The sequence below is a fragment of the Pinus tabuliformis genome, chromosome 3_1 (assembly GCF_031772625.1).
Source record: "Pinus tabuliformis cultivar Carrire ecotype Pingquan chromosome 3_1, CPIR1, whole genome shotgun sequence".
Taxonomy (NCBI): domain Eukaryota; kingdom Viridiplantae; phylum Streptophyta; class Pinopsida; order Pinales; family Pinaceae; genus Pinus; species Pinus tabuliformis.
Window position 1 is genome coordinate 266,326,282 of NC_142301.1, and position 14,563 is coordinate 266,340,844.

The 14,563-nt window shown below is 30.4% G+C and overlaps 1 protein-coding gene across 1 annotated transcript; it reads left to right on the forward strand.

Moving 5' to 3' along the window:
* The first annotated feature begins 10,915 nt into the window (after positions 1-10,915).
* Positions 10,916-11,471, forward strand: LOC149186817 (uncharacterized). Its single transcript, XM_089412690.1, has one exon. The coding sequence runs from the start codon at positions 11,074-11,076 to the stop codon at positions 11,284-11,286; it is 213 nt and encodes a 70-aa protein (XP_089268816.1). The 5' UTR covers positions 10,916-11,073; the 3' UTR covers positions 11,287-11,471.
* The last annotated feature ends 3,092 nt before the right edge of the window (positions 11,472-14,563 follow it).

The window sequence follows — 14,563 nt, forward strand, 5'->3', positions numbered from 1 at the left end:
ATATTAACATTATCTATTAATTTTATAATTTTTAATCTATTACCATTCACTTATATTTATTCGTAAAAAAGAAATAAACATACATATAATGTACATGTTTATTAGCTCTAATTTTATATTATGATAACCATGATTCACATAACTAAATAAAAATATTTAGCTAATTTTTAAACTTTAGAGACTCAATAATTTACTATTTTCTTAACTTCTAATTGTTTATAAACATGTTAAGACAATCGCTCAACTATATTAATTGTTTATGAACATGTTAAGACAATCACTCAACTATATTAATGTACAATATTAAGACTATTTATTAATCTTATAATTTTTCATTTATGATCATTTATTAATAAAAAGAAATAATTATACATGTAATGTATATGTTCATTCACCATAATTTTATATTAAAATAAATATAATTTAAATTTAAATTTAAATTAAAAATACAAATATTTAATTTAAAGAATTAATTTTTTTATAAAATTAACAATATTATAAATGTTAATTTATAATTGTTTATGAACATGTTAAGGTCATCACCCAATTATATTGATGTACAATATTAAGACTATTTATTAATCTTATAATTATTTATGATTATTTATTTATATTTATTATACAGGGTAGGATATTCAATTTTTTATTGACTTGTCATTAGTGTTTTTTTTATTATTAAAAAATTTAAAATCTATCTAAAGTCTAACATTATGAAATTAAATTTATTATTTTTAAATAAAAATTATTTATATTTATCTCAAATATGATTGGTTTAAATGTCTCCCCTCTTATTGTGTAATGATGGCAAGAATTGATTTTTGTGTACTCTATTATTAATTACTATGTACTATATCACTAATTACTATATACAATAAATATAAATAATTTGATAACTAACATTATATATTAATTACTATGTACCATAAACACAAATGATTTGTAATTAAATTCTAAAATCTCATTTTCTCATTGGTATAAAGTATTGGATAAACAATTTTTATGGGTTTTATTTTTTTTATTTACAAAAAAAATAAAAATAAAAATTTGAAAAAAATATGTAAAAATAGCATGTGTGCAATTTGTACAACTCTCATTATATCAATCTACACTCTAGTGACATGACACATGTATTATAATATGAGCATTATATAAAAAAAAAATGTCATCATTCAATATTGAATAAATAATTATTAACTTGTTATGAGTCTCTTCAATCTCTTGGATGTCAAATATATAATTATTAATTTGTTATCATTCTCTTCAATGTCAAACATATATATAACCTTTATCTACCAAAAAAATGTTTAATTATAATAAAAATTTAATAAAAAAAAGTTAAATGAATATTCATATAACTCATTTTACAATTTTATTATTGTTTGGAATATATACAACACATCATGACATTAAAATATATTATTAAATCAAACCGTAGAAAACGCTAACTATACGGCCTTCTTAATAAAAAAGAAATAACTATACATATAATATATATATTTATTCACCATAATTTTATATTAAAACAAACATAATTAAAATTTAAAATAAAAATAAAAATATTTAATTTAAACCTTTAATTTTTTAATAAAATTAACAATATAATAAATATTTCAATCAAAATGTAATATCATGACCTTCCACTTGTACATATCTATATCAAACAAATGATTATACACATGTAAGTCCTTATAAGGTATATTATTACTTTATAACCAATATACATATAATTAATCTGTAGATATTTGATAGTGTTTTTGTAAAATTAATGATTTAACTATTAAATTTTATGAAAATATATATAATTTATTTTTCTATAGATAAAAATATATAATCATTAAAATTATATATTTCATATGATAAATAATTAAATCAAAATATCTCTTTCGTATATTAAATCATATCACTACAAAATTATATTTATTATTTTTAAAAACATTTTTTATATATCTCATATGATAAATAATTAAATCAAAATATCTCTTTCGTATATTAAATCATATCACTACAAAATTATCTACTCATTATTTTAAAAACATTTTTTATAATTTTATGAATAACTTATATTTTCCTTAAGATTAATCGTCCTAAAACGTTATCTTTTATATAAAAAAAGAAAAAGTAATAATCATATTCTACAATCAAAATGTAGTATTCAACATGTACTCAACACTTTTCTAAACCATAAACAAACCATTTAAATCAAAATAGAACTTCACGTGACTACATAATTATTTATTTCATTATTTTTAAAGACAATTGCTAAATTTTCTGAGAGAACATTTCAATCAATCATCATGAATAATCACATTATTGTATTTTTATTATATAATTTTTTATAATAAATCACTTAAATAAAATATTAATATAAATAATTAAATTAAAATATAATTTTTATATATTAAATTATATTATTATAAAAATATTTATTTTATTGGTTTTAAAAATAATTTTATAGAATAATAATATTTTAAATAAAATATATAATCACGTTATTGATAATGATGATGATGGTGGTTAACGTTCACTGAGACCAAACAATGATTTATCAGACCTAAAGAAACAAATTATTTATTTTGATTTAAGATTTTATTCCTATGCTCAAAAAGCTTGGAGAGAAGCCTTCCGAGCTCACTATAATTTTGACATTGTAAAAGGCTAGGAAGGTCAATATTGTAACAAAGATTGTGAAACTGAGATCTAATGTGGTTGTACGCGCGGCACTCTAAGAGGAAGTGGTTTTCATCCTGGATGTTCCTATTCTCACATATATCGCAAATCCTTTTCATCCATGGCATTTTAGGAACTGCCCAACGACCTGTTTCACTATGGAGCTCATGAGAAATTATTATATTAATAATTTCTGAAACTAATAGATAATATAGATAAAGTTAGACATATCATTGTACCTTCATTTCACTTTCAGAATCTATATTGTTATTATAGTTTTTAATAATAAACTATTTTCATCATTATATACAGCTAATTAAATTTTCAAATTTGTTAAGTGGTTAGAACCAATGATGTTAATATTATCTACTTCGCTTTAAATTTTAATTAATGTAAACATATGATTACAAGCTTTGTTTTTATTATCTATTTCAATTTAAATCTTAACTAATGTAAATATATGATTACAATTATAAAATTTAAAAATTATAACAATTATTTAAAAAATTAATTTTAAATTATATAAATAAAATTTTATTTTTTAATGAAGTCTTATTGAATTGGAGATTTTGGGTTTGAATCTTATGCTACCCTCCCCTTATAGTGGGGTGAATAATGGACATGTAAACTCGAAAATAGGTGAGTCCTACCAAGCTTACAAAAAAAAATGTAATTCATATAAAATTATATATTAGGTTGATAAGTGTGTTTATTTCAAAATAAGTTTTTTACCATTTCAATTGAAATCTCAATAATTATTAAGTGGATGGTGGAGATTTAACCTCTATGGAATATGCTAGAATATTCACAAATCAAAGGTTACAATTTATTTTCCTTAATTATGTTTTTTTAATTATTTTATCTCAAATTAATGAATTAAAGAAAATGTCATATCAACACGTCATAATGGGCATGTGGTAGATGAGTCTTGGTATTGGCCCATGGTAGTGTAAGAAAAGCTATTTACAAGTTAAAAATTTCCATGATAATCTAAAGATGAATCTCTAGCTTTTAAAATATTGTTACATGTTTTTTAAAAATGTATATATATTTAACTTATATATCTTTTTATAATTTCTTTCCCTCGGAACAAAGCTTAATTTTATTACTGATTGATATAAAATCACATTTCATAGATACATGACTAGCATGTATTCAAAGATAAGAGAACAAATGGATATATCACAATAGTAGCTTAAAGCCCTCATAACTAAGCAAAAAGGAAAAAAAACTAGATTACCTAACAACTTGTATAGTTGTAGAAGTCGTCAATTTTCCTTTCTCCCTTTCTTCTTTTTTACTTCCTTCCAAACCCTCGTGGCAGGTTTGATAATAGCTGATGTTGAAGCTGTTATATTTGTTGTAGTGGTGAGCTCATTTTTTTATTCAAAACTCTCTGATACATGGGATCTTTTAGTTCCTAGTGTCATCTCATTCTTTGTTGTTTTTGCTTCGTGTACTATAGGAATTGGTGTGACTTCCATCTATGTGTTCTAGTTGGGATCTTCTTTCTGTGGAGAGTGCTCTTCCTGTGTTATTGTTTCATTCATTTCCTCATTTTCTTTGGTTAGGGTCTCCCTTTGATCCATCTCTTCTTCATCATAAGAAAGAGGGGGCTCGTAGGATTGTCAATTCCTTATTTTGTGTCACTTTCCTTTCCTCTTATTTGTTGGTTTTTTGGCCAGGAGACAACTATCTTGTAAGTGTCTAATTTGGTTACATACATGACATCTAAAGGTCATGTTTTCATAATCTAGGATTGTGTCTATTAGAAGTGTATGTTGTTTAGTTCGATGTGATTTGACAACCCCTTGCTAAGGTCGATCTCCACACAAATGCGGGCATATGAAAAAATCCCCTTTGTTATTCTCTCACTATCTGTTTTAATAAAAATTCCTATTGTGTTTTAGATGTCTTCAAGAACTTGATGGTGCCAAAAGGGGAGGGGGAGGTCAAGCAAACAAACCCAAACATGCATTTTTGTTACTTCCATTGTTGATGAGTCAAACCCTCAAAACCACTTAGGAGTAAATAACCCATCTCTTCCCTGGAACCACGGTCCTTACTCCAAATTTTTTTAGTAATATTCTTTTGAGGAAGGGTGTAAAATGAAGAAATTATTTGAGCATAAGTAGATGTCACATTTAATAGTTCAGTTTTCGTAAATCCATCAGTATAGGTTCTCAGATTTAGGCCAGAAACTGTTAAATATACAGATTACGATCTCTTTATGAAAATATGAGAACATGTTATTTTTTTGTGAGTTTTGAATCTTTTCCATGGGTGTTTCTCCATATTTTCCTCTATGTAAGACCAAGCAGTGTCTGAACTAGGCCTGTGGCCTTAGCATGTTCTTCACCTCCTCTAGTTGCTTCTTTATAAGAGGTTGAAGGGCTAGGTATTGTTCCTTTGTGCAATCCTGATACCAAGGATGGGTTGGAGCCTCTGGTTATGTTGTATTCTTTGAGGCCCTCTTGTCTTGTAAAAGTTTACTTTTTGAGATGAGCCTCTACTCTGCTTTTGGGAATCCCTCCTGATGTTGTATCTTGTTTTTGATGTTCTCTACTAAGTCGTCATCATTGACCCAAATCAATGTGGATCTACCAACAAGGGTTTCTATGAATATATGGAAAGTCCTAACTTCCTTTGTGCATAAACCCTTCTTTTGATCTAGATTTTCAATCATATCTACTTTGATCTAGGGTCTAAAGAATGGATAAACATGTGGATATGGGCATGCAGACTAGAAATTGCACCTAAAATCTCGTTGGGGATGGATTAGTTCTTCTAACCCCTCCACATAGTTGACGAAGGGGGGGAAGGACTTTTTTTAGTCAAATCAACTTTGATCGAGAGGCAACAGAGAAAAAAGCTTGAGAACCAAAACATTCGAGCAGTGAAAAACCCAATACAACAAATAACAGAACAAGGGAAAAGAGGAAAATAAATCTCGACCTTGGTGGACATGCTCGCCATAACCACCTTAATGAAGACATAACACAACCCACAAAAATAAGTATTGAGGCCTGTTGTTTGTCTTCGTGGCTTGAACTTGAGCGCAAAACGAAATCGGATTTGAAAGGAGACAACACATCTTGGTCATTTCATGACCATGGAGACCAAAAACAAAATGCAGTAGTTATGTGGTCAATCCATCACAAACAAAACCTTAATCGTCCCTCTGACTTTGCCCATGAAAACATTGAGGTCTGCATCTCCCAGTTACGGTGCCCCAAAAAGCATAAGTCGGGCCCTCAACCTGCGACAGCATTTAGACAAAGAGCGTAGCAGGAAACCCTAACTCTCAACACCAACTCCATCAATATCCTTAATGTCACTAGCCTCGGTTCCATGCAATGGTCTCCATAACTTAACAATACCGGGTTAAGTGAATTATTTTGGAAAATTGATCACTTAGCAATTCATTTTATAATTAATTAATTAATAATAATAATAATAATAATTTAAAATAAAGTTATAATTTAATTAAATTTTAAGATTTGTTTTATGTGGCCAATGTGAAATGTATATTAAGATAAGTGTTTTAATTGCTTATTATAGATTGACGCCTATCAACATTTACTAACCATTTAATTTATATAACTACACTAATTAGAAAAAAAAAATAACTTAATCTATTTTATTTTATATTTATATTCAATATTCATGATTTCATATCATTCAAACTTCTTTCTCGTATAGCGTATACTTATTTCTTTGTAACCATATAGTTCTTGTTGAGTACCTATATGACAATGATACTCTTATCAATATCCCAATCCTTAGCCTTTCTGGCAGCTATCTTATGTGACAATTAGTTCTGTAGTTGTGAATTCCTTCACGTTTTTTTAATTGACTTGGGCTGCAAATGGGCTCATATCAACTTCACCTTTTCTATGGATAGATTGATGATGAGGACTCTCTCCTCTTTAGGTAAGTAAGTGCACAACGTCATGCTTATTTCCACCATGTTGCATAGATATTGTAACAACGTTGAGCAATACCAATAGTTCGAGAGATAAATTAAATTAAATGAAACAAATTGGATTGTTAGTTAATGAATTGGACTCCTTTTAAAAGGCTTTATGATAATTTTGCAAGGCAATTTTAACTTCGTATATGTACAAATTAGTGGAAATAAACATTTCCAATGTCACTAACCCTTAGTACATTTATAATACGCAATCTTAATAAGTGGATTCCATCGTTTTAGTGGAGTAAAATCAAAATTGTCATCATTTATTATTATTATTAGATTTAAAATAATAATAATAAAATAATAGTTATAATTAAAGAAACATTTTGACCCATATAAATTAATTTAGATGTGTTATGTACAGTGAGGAATTAAATTATTTAAGGTACAAATTTTATCTAGAATGTAAAATTTGAGGAAAGATTTGTATTGTCAGGATTTGATCTCTCCTAAAATTTGATAGATTCAAGTTTAAGATGGACCTATGATGGTATAACATGTTTGTTCACGGGTTATGGTCATTATATTTTTTTTATTATTTTGGAGCTAGCATGCCACATCAGTATTACCGATGTATATGATAGCATGATCTATGTTATATTGGGTTGTAAAGCACTTCTTGATTTAAAAATCCAGACAAAATCACATTGGATAAGGTTCAATTTATTGGTTTCTTATCCTAATTTGGCCCAAAAAACCATATTATTAGTATAAATACTTTACAAATTTTCTATTGTGCATAATTTACAAACTTTTCTATGTTTGTTTAGGTCGATTTATTTTTCTTATCATTTAAATATTAGATTAGCTTTAGTTATGTGCAACTCTTCCTCTTGTTTTAAAGAATAACGACAAATTTTACTTGCAAGAGGCTACAAAATAGTGTGACTACTTACATTATTCATTGAGAAAGGACATCTTTTGAATTCCCCAACTAGGCTTCATGCATGCCAATTCATTACCTTTTTCTTTCAAATTTCAATCCAACTATGTCAATTCATTACCTTTTTTTCTCAATTTAACTAGGTTGTTGTCTGTTGGAGAAAGTGAGAAGAAGGGATTAATTAGAAAATAAATCAAGGGTGGTGATATTCTCTACACTAGCATTTAATTCCTCCTAGGAAGTGACATGTTTTAGAAAAAAAAATTATGACCACTTAAACAAGCTCAAGGGTGCATCCTTTAAAGTAAAATACAAATCCATATGTCTTTGTTAGGTTACAGATTCTCTCCACAATTTAGTATCAATGAAGCATCCTTAAGGGCTTCATATATATATATATATATATATATATATATATATATATATATATCTGAAGATGTCTAGAAGTTCAAGGATTTGTATAATGGAAACGTTACATATTAAAGTGGCTAATATTTCCAGATTTAAAATAAAATAAATATGAACAACATCAACACAAATTTAAATACTAAAGGATAATTGTTGTCATAAAATATAGATACTCTTTAGGAGGGGTTTGAACAAGGATTAATGAACATGACTTAGCTACATGAATCTTGGGGGGATCAACTTATATTTTCCCATGACATTTTTCTCTTAAGGAGCATCATTTGTGATGCCTTCCTTGCAACAATCGGTTTTCTAGAAACAAGGTAATCCATTCTCCCTTTTCCAACATCAATCCCTTTTTGATACTGTGAAAATATATACAATTAAGGAGAAAATGTGTTCGTTTTCCACCTCCTTAAAGATACAAACATAGTAAATCATATGACGTCATGCTTCCTTGAGCCCCATCCACATTATTACCTCACATTGTAACTTGTGTGAGCTTTCCCAAGTTATGCCAATATGTGATTTACCCATACAACACACTAAGCTTAAGGTATTCTTACACTTTAATCTCCATTGTTGAGTTAAACTTTTCAATTTAGTAATGATGTTTTCTTTACATTGTTCGTCACTGTTTCTCCCGTTTTAGCCATGGTGTATATGTTAGTTCAATTTATCCTAGTTCTAAGGGAAACCCTTTTCTTCTACATCCAAACAATCCAACCAAATTGCAACTGAAGCTTTCATGTGTACTTCCATATCTACAATGTCTCTTTGCTAATTTGATGGAAAAATATGTTGTTGTCCAAGTTTGTCACTCTTTGTTTATATAATATCATCTTCTCTATTTCCTTCAACACTTTTCTTGTATCCCCCAACATAGTTTCGTATTATTTGGAATTTTTAAATTGCATGGACGAGGCCATCGTGTGTGTCTACACACTTTCAATCCATTTACTTTTTGAAATGCTTGGTCCCCAATCAACCCCCACACCCAACCCTTAGTTGTCATACACTTGTTTTGTAATATAAGGTTTCCTTCAACCACCTTACCTTGAATCTTTTTTCTTATGCATACATCCAAGTGAAATATGTCATTAAATTCCAATTATAGTGGTTTATTGTTAGTGGGGTCATGTTCCTCTTAAATGAGAATATATAACCATGCTGGGTTTACCTATATTCACCCAAATCTCCGTGTAGATGTCTTAAGTTTTGTTAGGTGTTTGTGAAGATTGTGTAATGTTCTTATTGAAATGGTGATATCATCCACATATATAAATATTATGATTAATAACTCAAGTATTTTCACCCCTTCACCTCTTATTTCACTAATCTATTATTCCAATTTGTGAATGTAGATCCCAATAGATTTGATGAGACAGGGTAGTGTTGTTTCACACCAATTATTTTATTATATAATAGTCCCTATTGAGTTCAGGTTTTAGCATTTCCCTACTCATAAACGCAATGCACTACAACTCTGCATTCCTTTAGGACCCCCAACCCAATGAGCTTTGCCATAGTTTCTCCTTTCATACGAGGTTGTAGGATTTCCTAAAGTCTACAAAGCAATACCCAAGTTCTCCATCTTTGGACTCCATGCAAGTCATCTCAACTATTTATTGTAAGCTGAGGAAATGATTAACAATAGAGTCCTTAAAATTATCTTGTCCGTAAGCCCCTTTTAAACTTATCTTTTTATACCAACAATTCAATGCATTCTCTAGCTTAGTCAAAGGGATTAGTTGCCTTTCCTAGTTTGAATTCTTTGACTCGTACATCTGCTTTACTTTTATAATAGAAAAGTGGAGTGAGGAGTCTTGCATTTATGGGTTCAACACCTTAGTCATCTCTATATAATTCCCCGCATATGCCTCCTTAGCAGGGAGAGAATGATAATTTATCAAAGCTCCAAGGACATGCCACTAAAGGCACCCAATGGTGAGTATCTGTCAAGTTCTTCCACCAAATATGTTTACTATTCAAACACATTTCTACCTAACAAACCCCAACTATCAAGCACGACATAGATACGTACACATGTTTTGTGCAATACTTGGCGCATAACATTACATGCTCATAGTCCGAAAGTTATATCTAAACACAATTCTCATGCCACAATTTTTTTTTATTCAAAAGAACTTTTTTTAGATTTGCATAATAGGCATTTTTAAATGAGAGTAACAAACTTTTTTTTTGTTTGAATACTTAAGATCAACATAAGCAAGTAATATCATCCAATCTAGAATATTACAAAAAGTATCATATTAATATTGGGTGTCGAACATGTGTTAAACTTCTTTGTTGAAAAATAAAAACTAACTTAGTAAAATTAAACAACTTCACTATCACACATATATGATATATAAGGGATCTACACTAATCTAAGATACTTATAGAGAAATACCTTATTTCAACTACTAAATTATGAAGCAAAAACACCATTCAATAAAGTATCAATTTTACCAAAAAGTCTTTGGTCCAATCCAACCACACCCACAAAAATAAACAATATTCCATTTCATTGAAAAGACTTGACCTAAATATATATATATAAATAAAAGGACATAACATCATACTTTATCACTTTACATGACCCAACTCAATAAACTTGCCCGAATTGTTACCCTCAACGCTGCTTTAAAACTTATACAAAAACTTCACGTTATCATTGCCTTGAAACCTATCCAAAATCTTGCATTATGAGATCGCAAGTCTGTCTCAACCTACTGGATTTGTGTACGAATCTTGTTTTAGAAGATGAGATTTCCACGTCAAGTTGCCGTATCGTTAGATATACGCTAACATGGTGGACGTGCGACGACTACAACCATCGGTGTTGATGCATCTTGTCTCTACCAAACCATCTGCAAGCAGCCGCCTCCCCCACTTTGTTTTTATGTGGACGGCTCAGGACCCACAAGGCCTAATTCTCTATATATATATATACACACACAGTCGAAGTAACTGGCCTCTCTTAGTTTTCGCAGTTTAATTAGTTCTGAGCATCTGTTAAAATTTGAGAATTTGAGATTGTGGTTCAATAGTAATGTGCGGAAATTTAGCCCTAACAATCCAATTCGACGCGCAATTTCTTTGATTAAAATAAAATTCTGGGTTTTGTTTTCTGGCCATGGAGATGAGACTGTGCGTGGCTTTCATGGCGTTGCTGCTATTGCTGTGCTGGTGTGATGGCGTGGCTGGTGAGCGTTTGGGATTTGAGGTGCAGAAGGCGGCGTTGGCGAAGTTAGTGAAGGGAATCGTTCCTCCGTCGGGACCTTCTCCAATTGGCACCCGCGGCGGTCGCGGCAAGACTCGAACCGGTGACCTATCTCATCGGCCTTGACGTCCTGATACATGTATCGATGCTACGGTATTCCGTTTCTTGATCGGGTGGCGTTTTGTGACCGGCGGCCAAATGCAAGTCTGGTGTCGTCCAATTTCGTGGATCCGTTCCGTTATCGAATAGTAATTTATATCGGGTGGCAAGTGGTGTCGTCCAATTTCGTGGATCCGTTCCGTTATCGAATAGTAATTTATTTCGTGGATCCGTTCCGTTATCGAACAGTAATTTACGTTCCCGAAAATATTGGATTTATTAGATATGTATAACCATTTTATAACAAAAATTATTTATTGATAATTTAATTTTAATATTTTTATTTATTATAATTTCAATTTCAATCAGAATCGTAAAGTTAATTAAATATTTCAATAAGTATATTGATTATTGAACAACCCAACTCATTTAAATAAACAATTTCAATGAATTGTAAATAAAAGAAAAATAGACATTAAAAGTCCCGTGATTGAATGGAATAGATGTGGATGGAATCAGATTGTATGTGCGTTAAAGTGTTGGTTAATTATAGTATAAGTTTGTTTATTCTATTGGTTTAGATTTGTTTAAATAGCAGATTTTATTGTGGTTTCACGAGTAATTTATAAAATGGATTTATTTTGATATAGATTAATTTTATGTGAGATATTAGTTTAGATTTATTTTAATTTTGAATTTATTAATTGTAAAAAGAGATTAAATATTTTATGGTGTAAATTTTTTTTTGAGTGAAAAAATTGAGTAAATGTTTGTACCGTGACAGATTTATCTCTCGATGCTTAATAGATCTAGAGTTAAAATGGATCTACTCTTTATATATATATATATATAGTTCAGTAATTAAGATAGTCTATTTGAAGCTCATCCTTGTATCGTAAAACTCACGAAGAATATATAGCTGTGTCTTTGTTGGAGTGGAGGATACATATATATATATATATATAAGCTCGGTAGTTAAGATAGTCTACTTGAAGCTCTTTTGTTAGACCATAAAACCTAATAAGCTCTTTTGCTATATCGTAAAACCAAATAAGAATATATACCTTTGTCTTTGTTGGAGTGGAGAATATTAACTATCCTTTGTTTAATTTTATTTTTAATGTTATCATTCGATCTCCTAAATAAAACTCAATAATGATTGTATTTAAACTAAGTTGTTGTGAACATCTGAGAGACATATTCTACTGAGTTTTCATGCGGGGGTTAAAACTAGTGATTGACACAGTGTAAACTGAGCAACTCCAATCAATTTTAATGCAAACAAAAAAATATAAACAAAATGTAAGATTGCATGTACCAAATTTATTTTTTTCGTGCTTGAATTTATCTTTACACTCAAAAGTAAAATTTCAAACATATAAAATAAAATGAATAACATATATAACAACTTGGAAAAACATATTCTTTGAAGGGTGTAACAAAGTGAGCAAGATTGTTTTACCTGGAAGACATGCATCCATAGAGCCATAAATCTTCGTGTAATATACCTTTATTGAGTGGTTTTCTTTGCCAAATTGGATATAAAAATTGCTTGGCGTTATGATATTTGTTGTGGAAATTAGGATTTATTTTAATCTAGCTAAAAGATTTTATTGCAATGAGTGTCACACATTAGCGAAAAATACCTTTAAACCAGCTACATTAGACCCACAGAAAAAACCATGGGTTGATAAAACGTGGAGCCCAAAAACCTTCATCCGTAAATTTACTATTTTATCTCAAATTTATTTTAAATAATGATGATGATTAATTAATGTGTGCCCCGCGAGGGTAGGCGAGTTGGTAGTCACATTGCGGTGAAGTTCGTTAGAAAGGCGGGCTCTGTACTGAAGGTCACCAGTTCAAATCCCCCGGACTAGCCCTGAGCTGTGGATAGGGGCGGGCGCACTTCCCAGGAGTTATAGTGGTAGCGGTCAGAATCGACCCCGTGTTACGCGAGTTGCGAGGCTGCTCTAGTTGTCGATTCCTCTGTAATAAAAAAGAAAAAAAAGAAAAAAAAGAGGATGATAATTAATGTCCATTACGACCAATGTGGTCTATCGGACCTCAAGAAAAAAAAAAAGAATCTAATTTTGATTCTTCAAAATCTTGTTTCTATGATCTAAAATAAGGGAAAGAAGCGATCCAAAATCGCTATAGCTAGGTTGAATTAACAATTCAAGAATATTGGAAGGGTGGAAGATGTTAGGGAATTGAGAGTGAGTGTGAGTAAGAGTCGGGCAGTCTAAAACGAAGTGTTTGTCATCTTTCACCCTCTTAGTATCGCAAATCCAACAGATTCTATTGCCCCAGGGAGTCTTGGGAGTAGACCACCGCCCGATATCACTTCGAAGCTCATGAGAATTAGTTCTTATCCCAACGATGTTCATTTTTTTCTTAGTGTTGGTTAACACAGAGAGATAATTTTGGTTATCAAGGGTGGGGTTGATCACGTCTTTATAGTATCTTAGCTTCCTTTTACCCTCTAGCTCCTTATCATCCCACATGTGATCCTTAAAATTGGAGGTAATAAAATCTTTAACACTATCCTTGCTTCCCATGATGATCTCCTTCTTTTATCCCCCAATGGTTGAGCCAATATTGGGCATCCTTATGCCACCTACGCTTGAGGCGAAGGTAGTGGTTTTGACTAATTAGAAGAAATTTTTGGGAGCCTCTTGGATTCCATGTTGTAAATCTTCTTCTTATACATCAAATATCTAAACATAGTCGTGCTTTCAATGGGGGACAAGCCAACTTCGATCAAGAGGATAGGATAGGGAGTATTTCCCTTGATCTTGAGGTTGTAGGTTATGAATTTCTTTTGAATCATCTCAATCTTTCTCCATGACTCTCTGGATATACTGCAACCCGAAACTTCACATCCACATAAGAAAATAGGGGTGGCGAGAGTCTCAAAGAGGAACCCTTTTTTACTCCAAATGTAAAGATTGGCCGACTTACAATTGTTTTCAAGCTCATAATAAGCTTTCCAACCTCCAATAATCATTTTCTCAATGTTATAATTCTAGTTGAGTTGATGAGGAATGTCAATACCCAAATATTTATAAGAAGAAACCTGCTCTAAGCAATGGTTATCATAGATGAAACTACCATGGGTGATTTTTTTGGATTTAATGATCATGACTTTAGGCTTGTCAGTATTAACTGTCATACCCATCTTGGAGCATTAGACATGAAAGAGTCTTAAATTGCTTGTCTAGGTCATCATGGCTTTTTGCAAGAAGAATGATATCATCAGCATAAAGGATAAGAGTAATGATTATACCAGTAAACTTGGTTC